At 39.6% G+C, this 11,804-nt stretch overlaps 1 protein-coding gene across 1 annotated transcript; it reads left to right on the forward strand.

Annotated features, from left to right (window-relative positions):
- The first annotated feature begins 5,684 nt into the window (after positions 1-5,684).
- On the forward strand, positions 5,685-11,108 carry LOC142096520 (phosphatidylethanolamine-binding protein 1-like). The gene is made up of 4 exons (XM_075178534.1): positions 5,685-5,865; positions 9,237-9,346; positions 9,688-9,788; positions 10,578-11,108. Exons 1-4 carry the CDS (start codon positions 5,731-5,733, stop codon positions 10,787-10,789), a joined length of 558 nt encoding a protein of 185 aa, XP_075034635.1. The 5' UTR covers positions 5,685-5,730; the 3' UTR covers positions 10,790-11,108.
- The last annotated feature ends 696 nt before the right edge of the window (positions 11,109-11,804 follow it).

Genomic DNA, 11,804 nt, shown 5'->3' on the forward strand with positions numbered 1-11,804 from the left:
AATGTAGATCAGAAAGGATCATCAGGACATGTTAGGTCAGCAACAGTAACTGAATAAAACAGCAAGCAATAGAGGTGACAAACTGTCCAAGTCTGTACCACATAAATCAGCCACAAAGTATCTTCACAAGTAATGCTGGAGTGCAAGTATGGAGCCTAATATTCTGGCAACATGCTGTGTGCCAGAACAGGCTAAATAGACTAAAGCTAGGTACACACTACAGAATTTTCCACCAACTTTTTATGCCAATCGTTTTTACATGCGAACGATGTTCCGATCGCTCGGTCAATGGACTGCATATACACTAGCCTTGTTTAGGACGATAAAGGGAAGAGCGGACGTCCCTTTAGCGACTTTTTAGTCATGTTGTCATGAGCAATGACTGTAATTTCGTACTCACTGTTGTGGATCGGTCGGAAGTTTATACACACTACACAACGGAAACAAGATTAGAACGAAAATATTAAACGGTACGACCAACCAAATGAGGCGACAATCGTCCATTTGGGCAGACTTTCGACCATCGTGTCACAACACACACTGACCCGACTTTTGAACGAGCGGTCGTATGTCGGCTGATTGAGCCGATCATAGGACGAAAACCGTGTAGTGTGTACCTAGCTTAAGGCTAGGTACACACTGAATAAGACGTGTTGTCTACAACGATTTTACTAACGACTGAAGGTCTGACCGCTCGAGTTATTCATGCGTACACACTGACACGATTTACCTTCAGATCTGTGCTTGTCATCTAGTCCTCTAGTCGTTTAGAGAATGACAGCACAATAGTCACTCATTCATTGCTGTCACACTGATTAAAACTACCTTATTATAGCTATCCACATGTCCTTACGAATTTCGTTAGCTTCTGTTACTCTGAAACAAAATTTTCAGTTTTAGAACAATCAAACTATTCCATCTACAGCATTCTCTATATTTAGTCACCAGGACATATTCATTTCCGGCATCGGCTGAAAAGATCATGACTCTGTAAACTCTATGGAGATCGTGATCGTGAGTGCATACACACTACATGATTGGAAGGAGATTATTAAACAGTACGACCAACCAAATGAAACAACAATCAGCACTTTGGAAGGAGTGTTGTTCATCGTATGAGTATACATACTAGCGTGGTATGTGGCAGAGCCATCACAGTTTTACACTTCAGAACAGGGGTGTAACATAAAATCTTTAGATAGCAGTCATGCAGATCCTAAGGAAATACCTTTTACCTGCACCGTCCCCAGTATGCCTGTGATCAATCAAGTAAAGCTTAAAAATCTACTGTCTGCCTCCTGTTGATGTGAAATTAAATTTAAACTCAAATCTCTCTTCTAAAGGTATACAGAACCCTGCATTTATTATACTTGGAAAGAACATGGGGTCTGTATACCAGAATGATATATGATTAAGTTATCTATACTTTTCTTTTAATAAAGGAACCTGGCAAGAGTAAGGGTCAAGTATAAGAATACAGTAATTGTATTAAATAAAAAAAATCATACATATAACAAGGTAATTTACTTAAAAATGCAATAACTATTGACGATGCAAGCTAGGAGTTAATAGTAAGCTTGCAATGAAGTAATTTTTAGATTGTTTTTCCATGGGTGCAGGCATAATTGCACAATATACTTATGCACCAAGCATTATTCAGATGTTTTCAGATACACAGTATACTACTATTTATGTTGTATCTGTTAGTCAAGGCTGACCAGCATTCCACTGCAGAAGTTCTTGTTTTTCTCCTGTTTTGCTTAGCAGTATGGTTTTTGTTCAAAAATGGTAATTTGGCCATGCACTATATTTGTTTACATAAGATGGTACTTAATAAGCATGCCAGACAATTCACTGTAGTAGTGTTGTCTTGCTGATCTTAGAATCTATTTGAATAAACTCTTTATTTACAATACTTGCTTTCTGAGATAAGAGGATTTTTGTACTCACGTTAAAGCTCTTTCTCCATCTGGGGAACACTGCTACCTTGGGGTTGTCTGAGGGCGTTGGAGTTGGCACTCAAACAGTTAAGAACTAAACTTGCTGCTGACTCCTCCCATCTGCAACCCCATCCACCTCAGTTAATACTAAAGTCCCAAGAAAAAATTGGGCATGTCTAACTAACTAAAATAACAGCAAAAGGGAGGGAACGCAGTGTCCCCCAGATGGACTCGGAGAAAGAGATTTAACGTAAGTACAAAAATCCTCTTTTCTCCATCATCCATTCTGGGGGACACTGCTACCTTGGGGACCTTCTAAAGTAGCCCCTCTAAGGGTGGGAGTTAATTGGTCTACCTGCTTGTAATACATTTTTGCCAAAATTGGCGTCCGAAGATGCAAAAATGTTGAATTTGTAAAACCGAGTAAAAGTATGGACAGAAGACTAGGTAGCTGCCCTACACAGTTGATCCGCAGAAGCCCCATGACGAGCAGCCCAAGATGACCCCACCGCACGGGTAGAGTGTGCCGTGACAACTCTAGGCACAGGCCGGTTCACACTCATATAGGCATGCCTAAAGACAGACTTAATCCAGCGAGCAATTGTCTGTTTGGAAGCTGGCCATCCTCTCCTTGAGAAGTTGTAAAGCATGAAAAGAGAATCAGTTCTTTGACAAACAGAAGTCCTTCCCACTTATACTTTTAGAAACAGAAACAGACTGCGCCAAAGAGGAAACCCATACCGGTTCTTCCACCACGGCGGAAGGGCCACCCCGGGTTTGCCCGCCCTGTGCTCCCGAATCACACTTTGCACACACAGCCCCTTTGTCCACTTTTCCTACTGGTAGTTTAGCAGAACATTTAGAACAAGCAAAAATGTGACACTCTTTCCTTTGTCAGACATTTTATATATATAATTCCTCTCACAAATTAAATATACATTTCCTGTGCTCTTTTTTATTTCACCTTTTTTTTTTTAGAAAAAAAATAGCTTTTAGCAAATATATTTGACTTGTGCATGCTAAAAAAAATAGGTTACCAGCCCTTATTTCAATAGGGTAAGGGTGGGAATAGGGGAACAGGTTGTGAACTCAGAAAATATACATATATATATATATATATATATATATATATATAGAGACTATACCTACATATATATATAAAAATATGTATGTATATATATATATATATATATATATATATCCCCTATGGGGTACTTAGCGTTTTTAACAACAGAGGACTCTGAAGAGGATCCTGAGGGGAGAAGTCAACAGGGCCATGTTCAGCAGTCTGTGTCTGATCGAGTCGCTGCTCAGTCCTGTCAGGTAGAAAAGGGCGGGAAAATCTCCCTCCTCGGGATCTTCCACTGAGCAGCCGGCAGTCTTAAACTACCTCCGGCTGTCTTCTTTATCATAAATAAAACCTCGGACAGTTCAGTCCTGTGAGCATATATTGTGCCTCTCCTATTGCTCACTCAGGACTCCTTCCGCATCCACAACACCTTCTGCGGCTATAGAGATCCAAGCCCGAGGTGGAGGACTTGGTATCTCCCAACTGTCCGGTCCTCAGACGGAGTGCAACACTCTCTGCCTTATGGCAGTGTCGGACCTGCCGGGACAGAGTGATGACAGGCGCTTAGCGCTGTCAGCGCTCACTAAATACCACACAAATCGGGTAGTTTATTTATTTATTTTTAAAAAAACCTTTCTTCTTAAAGGAACGGAACTTTTACCATTATAAATATCTAGGAGGAAAAAAATGTTAATAACATTAAAACCTCACCTACACTCATTTGAAAACGAACAAAAAATAATAAAATCTAACACTAAACAGCAGGTACCAAACGCAGCCCAACTCCTTGGGCACTTAGACATATCTGAGGTGGATGGGGTTGCAGAGGGGAGGAGTCAGCAGCAAGTTTAGTTCTTAACTGTTTAAGTGCCAACTCCAACGCCCTCAGACAACCCCAAGGTAGCAGTGTCCCCCAGAATGGATGATGGTGAAAAAAGAATTCTCTAAAATTATTATACACAAAGAAGAGAGGTATAAAACTACACAGTGTTAAGTTAAAAATTAAATTGTATGGCATAATAGATAATGAATTATCGTATAAAAACTCTGGAAATTATATGAAGACAAAAGGGTTTTAAAAAATAGACAGAAATATTATGTATAAAAAGAAAATTATATTAAAGAACAGGAAAATTTTCATTATTTTTTAGGAAAATGTCTGTTGAGCAAGTGCATCTAAGACAAGCAACCAACATGCAGAACTGTCTAGGATAGTGGTGGGTAACAGCGGCCTGACAAGACTTTGCTCTGACTTATTCTTTGTTTTCTTATAAAACAGAGAATAAAACCGAACATGAGCAGACAGAAGAGAGGTCATGAAGCATATCCAATCGGAGGAGGGAGTGCAGTGGATTCTGAACAACGTGTTCTCCCTCCTTCCTCTCTAAAGGGACTAAAGGCTACTAGATTAGTTAGTGAGTGGAGACATGTTCGAGTCCTTTATGGGAAGGTTTGAGGGACATGTGGGTAGGTCTGAAGGGCATGTAGTATGGTCTAAGGGACATGTGGGGAGGTCGTAGTGGCACACTGGGGTTATGTGCGGATGTCTGAGTAGCATGTTGAGAGGTTTAAGTAGTACGTAGGGAAGTTTTGGAGTACATGTAGGAACAGAGGACATGGGAGGCATTTTGTGGCACCCAGAGGTTTAAGAGCTTTGTGAGGGGCATTTTGTGGCACCCAGAGGTTTAAGAGCTTTGTGAGGGGCATTTTGTGGCATCTTAAGTGTCTGAGGGGCATGTGTCTGTAGTTTAGAGCAAGTGAGGGGCATGTGGGAGAATTTTGAGATGAGTGATGCAGGGGTACTGATGTTGTTTAGGGGTTGTTGTTTTTTTACTTTGATAGTATTTTATTATTAATTTTCCAAAAATTATGGGGTACAGAAAGTAAAAAGGGATGGGGGTAAGAGAAGGACAGGGGTTGTTTTTTTAATTCTTGAAATTAAGGGTAATGTGGAAGGTTGGAGCAATGCAGGCCTTGCAGTATGTTAGGTTACTCATTATTGGGCTAGGACCTTCATGTAACACACTCCCTATATGTTTAATAAACTTGTGGTTAATGTAATTTAGTTGTATTTTAAGTACTACTCAATACATACTCTATAAATCAGGAGAAGAAGGTTTTATGACAAATGGTACTGTACTAAGGCGAGCTCAGGGAGGACAGAAACCTCCCGTGGAGCAGAAGGGCAAAAGCTGGTCAATACTGAAAACTATGAAACAATGTGAAGAAACAAATGACAGTCGTATTACAGAACTATAAATAATGTAACGTTAGAATACGTCTTATAATAATAATACACTTCCATTATTTGCAGGTACCAAGCCTGCACCTCGCCACTAGCCCTCCCCAGCCCCGCAGCGAGCAGACAAGCCTTCTCTTGGAGGCCTATATCGGCTACCACCAGGCGGCGCTGTGACCACTACCTTCTGGCACTGTTACGGTTTCTTATTTAACACAGTTACCAAAAACTACCGTAGTGTCTGTCTGCAGTGTATGGTTGCTGAACACAAGAAAAATACCCGTCCAGCTGTCACTCTCAGCATGCAGGCTGCGTGCGGACTGGCTCATTCACACGGGTGATCTCCATCCACCAATAGAAGCCAAGCGCCTATCTCCGCCCACTTTTCCTATTGGCTGGACTGGACGTTTGGGCGGTCCCTGAACAGCTATCCCGTTAGCTTGTAGCCCAGCTCAGTAGCGCAGCGGTTGTGTGAGAGCAGGATGCCAGTTGACGTGTCTCAGTGGTGCGGGGCTCTGGCCCTGGACGAGGTGGACGAACAGCCCGTTCTCCCGCTCAGTGTGAGCTACGGCCCCTTGCTGATAGAGGAGCTGGGCTGTGTGCTGACCCCCACCCAGGTAGTCCTCATGTAGGATGGTCAGTAATGTGTAGCATGGACCTCACCTGCCACTCCCACCGTTATAGCACATAGCTGTGTGAGCCGAGCCCGCCTTCCCCTATGACAGCAGCGTGGTGTGCTGTGATGGCGGAGGATGACTGCCTCAGCAACTCAGATATTAGGGTTCATGCCTGGAACGATCTGTATACCTGTAGTGAGTCAGTGCACCTCTGATCTGCAAGTACTGGCAATGTACTGCCTCTAAACAGTAATAAAACACACTGAGTGCAGATAAATATATTATGTCGTATGGTAGACTGACCAGGCATATAGCTGCACTCATATTTGCTATGTGGTGGTGGGATATGTATAATTGGTGATATGGTTATATATGTATAAATATCCTGAAGTTTGTACAAATAGATCTGATCATGACCGCAGTATTTCATAAAAACACTTGTGTGTCATGTACATTTAAGGACACATGAGGACTTTTATAACGTGTATATAAAAAAAATTCTGACCCTTTTATTATATTCTAGAATCTTTTAACAGTTGCAGTCTATCTATGTACATAACTTGTATTAGTGTTTGAAGTATAGTCCATTATTAAAGTGGGGAAAGTTGTACAATGTAGCACAGAAGTGCTGTATACTATTCTCTCCTGATTATACCATTCTTGCACCAGTTCTCAGATTTGTTTTCATATTGGGGACAGGGATAAATGGTACAGATAGGAGCAGCATACTTTTAACATTTGTGCTTTTGTCATTTCTATTAGACTATACACATTAATACAAAAAGCACCAGGTGTGGTAAATGGTCCTTAATGTAGAGCTAGGTTTACCATTTGGAGCCATTGTGCTGAACAGCTTTGAGTGGATTTTGGAATGTTTGGAAAAATGTTTACATTACATGGATTTCTATACCTTAATTAATAGCTCCAGGTCTGGAAAAAAAGTTTCCACATTTTTTTTTTCTGTTTTTAGTTTCCTGTAATGTAATGGATATATCATCATACAGTATTTACAAAAAGGAAACTTTATTTCAAATAGGGCACCCCCCATCAATATAGGAGCTAGGACAATAGAGGCTCTTTTCTCTTTGTTTTGAGGATAATTGGGACTCGCCATTTGCATACATGGGCTATATCTGCTGGGCTAGTCCTGTTTGCCCTTGGCAGTGGAGGGGTTAAATGATCATTCCACTTTTTCAATATTGATTTTAAAAATGAATCTTATGTGAATAATGGGGTGTCCCCTCTTGCAACCTTCTTTTTGGGCTGTTTGTTGAAAATGAAATTGGAGAGGTTGATGCAATGTAAACTATGCATCCTGCCATTTCAGCCCAGTAGCATAATAACACTTAAAGCCCTAGAGAGAATAGTTACTGTGCTAGCACTTTCACATGTAGTAATGCCTGTAAACTGAAGTGATGAGGATGATGATGCACCTTGCTGCATGGTCTGCACATCCGGGCTCCTCTGGTGCAGAGGAAGGGATCCCCAATTGGAGGACTGTTATGGTCTGGGTAAATTTTAAAACCACGTAAGAGGCATTATTTAGATTTTATGTACTCGGGGTTCAGATCTTGTTCAATATTTTTTAAAGAGTAATTTGTACAATAATTTGGTATAAATCCTAATTGACCAAAGCACAAACCATCTCAATATGATTGAGTTGCAAAAGTTTGATCGAGATTTCAACGTCTTTAATTTTTTATAACTTCTTGCCATTTAGAGCTGTACACAATGGTTTATACCACAGTTTGAACACCACTTTATTTTTTTTCTGTAAGCTTAAAGTGCACTTAGAATTGCCCAAAATTATGTTTAGCTTGTCGTCTCCCTTTAAAAAACCATCCAAGATAAGGGTTGACAAATACCCTGCAGTGGTCATACTGTTACAATATAATCTTGTTGTTTTATTTATAATTGAGCTTAAAAAATATCAAATGGACAACTGTGGGTGGCATTGGATGTAATATGATTAAATGTTGATGGACAAATAAATTGATAATCATATCATGAAATATGAATCTAAAACAATTGGTTTGAAACTGCCCTTTTGTGATTTATCAACTGTGCATTGTACATGATCAAGTCATAGACATTTTGAGGATATCTCAAGTCTTTCATTTGTAGCCCCATTCAACCTTAAGCTGACCCCACACAATCTGATCAGGTTGGATAATTGCAATATGATCAGAAGATGGAGGCCAATATTGCACAATTCATTAGAGATCACTGATCCAGTAAAAATGAAATGGAAATTGAATGCATATACTGGCCACATTGGTGTTAGAATCGCTGGTAATCTAAGCACATTAGCTGATATCTCAATGTCTGGACCAAAATTAATCACAGGCATGCACTTAAATCCAATTGGCAGGTGACCGCTATCTTCCGATCACATGACCAAGCCCTTATTGTGATCTGGTGATACCTGAAAATCTTCTGGATTTGTCCAGATTGACCACACATATTTGTGGCTCAATTCAAAGGTAATTCTGTCCTACCAACCTGACTACTTCTGGAAAAAATACTATTCAGCTATATTTTGTTAAATATAACTCCAAACTTGACACCTCCATTCTGTACGAGATCTGCGTTTCTCATCCACACTCGTTACCTGCTTCCAATCCCAGTTGCAGGATTTTTTTCGGGCTGCACCCACTTTGTGGAATTCCCCCCTCGCACAATAAGACTTTCCTCTTGTCTTCAAACCTCTGAAAACCCATCTCTTTGTGCAAGCTTATAAAATTCCTCAACCATCCTCTTAACCTCCCTAGGTTACCTTGTTACCACCCTTCACACAGATCACACAAGGCAACAATTCTTTGACCAACATTCCTTTGACTGGATCATATGGCCCAATAAGCACTTTTCACCTTTGATACTTGAAGTTAAGGGCTACATATTGCATATTTGTCCAGCCAAATTTCAAACTCCTATTGTCCCATAGGATGTAAGCTTGTTAGCAGGACCTTATTACTCTTTCTGTATTACAGTATTGTTTTATTACTGTTTGCTCTCAATTTTAAAGCGCTACTGAATTTGCTGGTGCTATATAAATAAATGTTGATGGTGATAACATGTTGGGTTTTTTTCTTTTTCCCCTCCACTCCTTTCTTTTTATTGCTGCTCCTGTTAAGGAGGGTCTGCCAGTAAGAGTGAAGAGCTCTGTTTTTAAAAGGTTAATGATTAGAGTAAATCATAAACAGCAGGATATTTAAAGTAGTGTACTACTATTTCATATGGAAATTATTTCATATTGGCAGGCTGATGTTATTCAGGAGAAAATAAAAATCTTACAGGCTAGCACTGGAAACAGGACATTTGAAGAAAAAAGAATCTTTATTTTCACTATGTATATTTTTATTTTAATATAGGTTCAGAATCGTCCAACGAGCATTTCATGGGATGGAATGGATAGCAACAAGTTGTATACTCTTGTGCTCACAGACCCAGATGCACCGAGTAGAAAGAATCCAAAATTCAGGTTAGATGGATAAAACTAAAGCTGTATACACCCCCCCTTGCTGATGCTGATATTGACCGCTATCGGCAGCAGGTTGGACAGGAGGTGTTAAGGATGTTTTCTACAGTAGAAGTTAACCTACAATTGGCTGGTTATGAGCCGCTCAAAACCAGTCATGCCTCTTAACGGGCGCTAACACCTGTCTTATTCATATTTGCTGCCACTGTCAAAACTAGCATCAGCAAAACCACTTCAATCAGTATATTTGAAACCTAGTATGTATTTGCCAGAATGTTTTGTAATTTTAGTAGTTGAAACCCCTGAGATTTGTCAGATAATGAATTCTACTAATTTTATTTTAGGGAATGGCATCACTTCCTTGTTGTAAATATGAAGGGAAATGACATCAGTAGTGGTTGTGTCCTGTCTGATTACATTGGTTCAGGCCCACCCAAAGGAACTGGTGAGTGGCATTATGTGTCGGGACTTGTGCTTATTGTTGTGTTTAACCACAGCAATAAGCACAAGTACTATTTGTCCCAGTACTGAAGGCAATTTTATGAAGTAGTGAATATTGTAATGGTGCTGCATTTATTACAGGCCCAGTCTGTATGTTGTCTGTCTGGTGCGCGGGTTAAACATTGTGGTGTTCCATAGAGGGTATTAATCTAGAAAGGTCTAGTGGCACCTGCAGCATTAAAGCTAGTAATATAAAAAAGATGAATAGTAAATTAAGAGTCTCTTGCCAGATCTCTGAGTCTAAATTTCAATATTGTACACCAAATATTAAGACTTTCACTAAATTCAGTGCATGAATAAATATCTATGAGGATAACCAGATTGAGCTTGGGTTCGGCTGGAGAAGTTGAGGTTAGGTTATGGGAGGCTGAGATTCTTTTATTATTGTATGTTAAAGCCATACTGGTTGCCCATAAAATCATTAAAGAACAGGGCTCCAAGTGGCTAATTTATCACGAAGGTGGTAGAATATTCGATTCCAAATTTGCTGCATTGTAAAGCTAAAGTAAACACCTCTTGGACATAGACCTACCACTCGCTTGTTCTGTTCAGCCAGTGAGAAGAGCTTGGTACAACTTCAGTTTTGTCACTTGCACCAAAAACATTGCGTGAAGATTGTCTTTGAAGCTTTCCGCTGTAGTGTAGTCTGTGTATGTCTTCTAGTTACTTTTTGTCATATTTTATATCCCGTGGAAATATAGATATCCATAATATCGTATGTTTTCTTTGACAGGTCTCCATCGTTACGTCTGGTTGGTCTATGAACAGAAAGAACAGTTGAAGTGTGAAGAACGAATTCTGTGCAACCGTTCTGGGGATCATAGAGGGTTGTTTAAAGTGCTCTCATTCCGCAAGAAATATAATCTGGGAAGCCCTGTTGCTGGGAATTGCTACCAGGCAGAGTGGGATGATTATGTCCCCAAGCTGAATGAGCAGCTGGGGTAATAAATTAAATAGAAAATGCCCCTTATTTGCATTCTATAAGAAAATCATGCACTTAACTATTTAGATCGCCAGTTGTTTGCTGTGGCAATGTGTAGAATTTCAATTGTTTTATTTAAGCTTGCCATGCAGGAGGAACCTGCCTGTCTTCATAACCAGCAATTTACTACACTTGTCGCCATTGATCATGGATATTTACTACAACACCATCTTTGTAATAATACTGTAGTATTTTACTTTCAGTAGCAGGTGTCAATAATTGGTTTGTCACATGCTTATTAATTTCATTTTGCATGAAATTAAAGTAAAACATAGGTTGTCATGGATTGTTTCTTTGTGGTTTTTCTACAAATATTCATGTTGTGTGGCCAAATTAATGCAGTTTGTCTGGATCTTAGAATGCTTGGCTACTTATAGTATTGCTAGCAGAAGAGAACCAATTGGTCAACTTATCATTGTTTATTTACTGTGTATAGTGGATGACCATAAAATACACTATCAGAGAATGCGTGAAACTAATTGATGGATACGTCGCTATCTGCAATACAATACTTTGTTACCTTTCAATATCCTTAAACCCAGTTTCATATAGGCTATAAAAATATCCACTACCAAATGCAACAGTGCTTTTTATGTAATGTAGGACACTGAAGTGTAAAAATGAGATATCAAAGAATAGGAATGGATTAATGTTATTTAGATGACATAAAGCAGGGGTGTCCAACCTTTTAGCTTCCCTGGGCCACATTGGAAGACGATGAGTTGGTTTGGGCCGCACATAAAATACACTAACGATAGCTGATCATCGAAAAAACCATAGAAAACATAGTTAACATATTAAACTTACTTGGAAATGAAGTTAGTAAGAGTTAAGAAACCTGTTGCAGAATCATGGTTAAAGCAGTAGTCCCATTACCAGCTACAATTTAACTTGCCTGCATCTGCCCCTTAGTGGGGTTCGAGGAATTAAATGCCAAAAACTTTTTTTTCCTCTTTCTGCACCCATGAATCATTTTTT

Source organism: Mixophyes fleayi, chromosome 1, assembly GCF_038048845.1.
Source record: "Mixophyes fleayi isolate aMixFle1 chromosome 1, aMixFle1.hap1, whole genome shotgun sequence".
Classification (NCBI taxonomy): domain Eukaryota; kingdom Metazoa; phylum Chordata; class Amphibia; order Anura; family Limnodynastidae; genus Mixophyes; species Mixophyes fleayi.

Bases quoted from the DNA above. Each gene is read 5' to 3' on its own strand.
- LOC142096520 (XM_075178534.1), top strand. From the start codon at position 5,731: ATGCCAGTTGACGTGTCTCAGTGGTGCGGGGCTCTGGCCCTGGACGAG. The intron at 9,347-9,687 runs GTTAGATGGATA...ATTTTATTTTAG, and splicing joins AGAAAGAATCCAAAATTCAG to GGAATGGCATCACTTCCTTG. The intron at 9,789-10,577 runs GTGAGTGGCATT...TTTCTTTGACAG, and splicing joins AGGCCCACCCAAAGGAACTG to GTCTCCATCGTTACGTCTGG.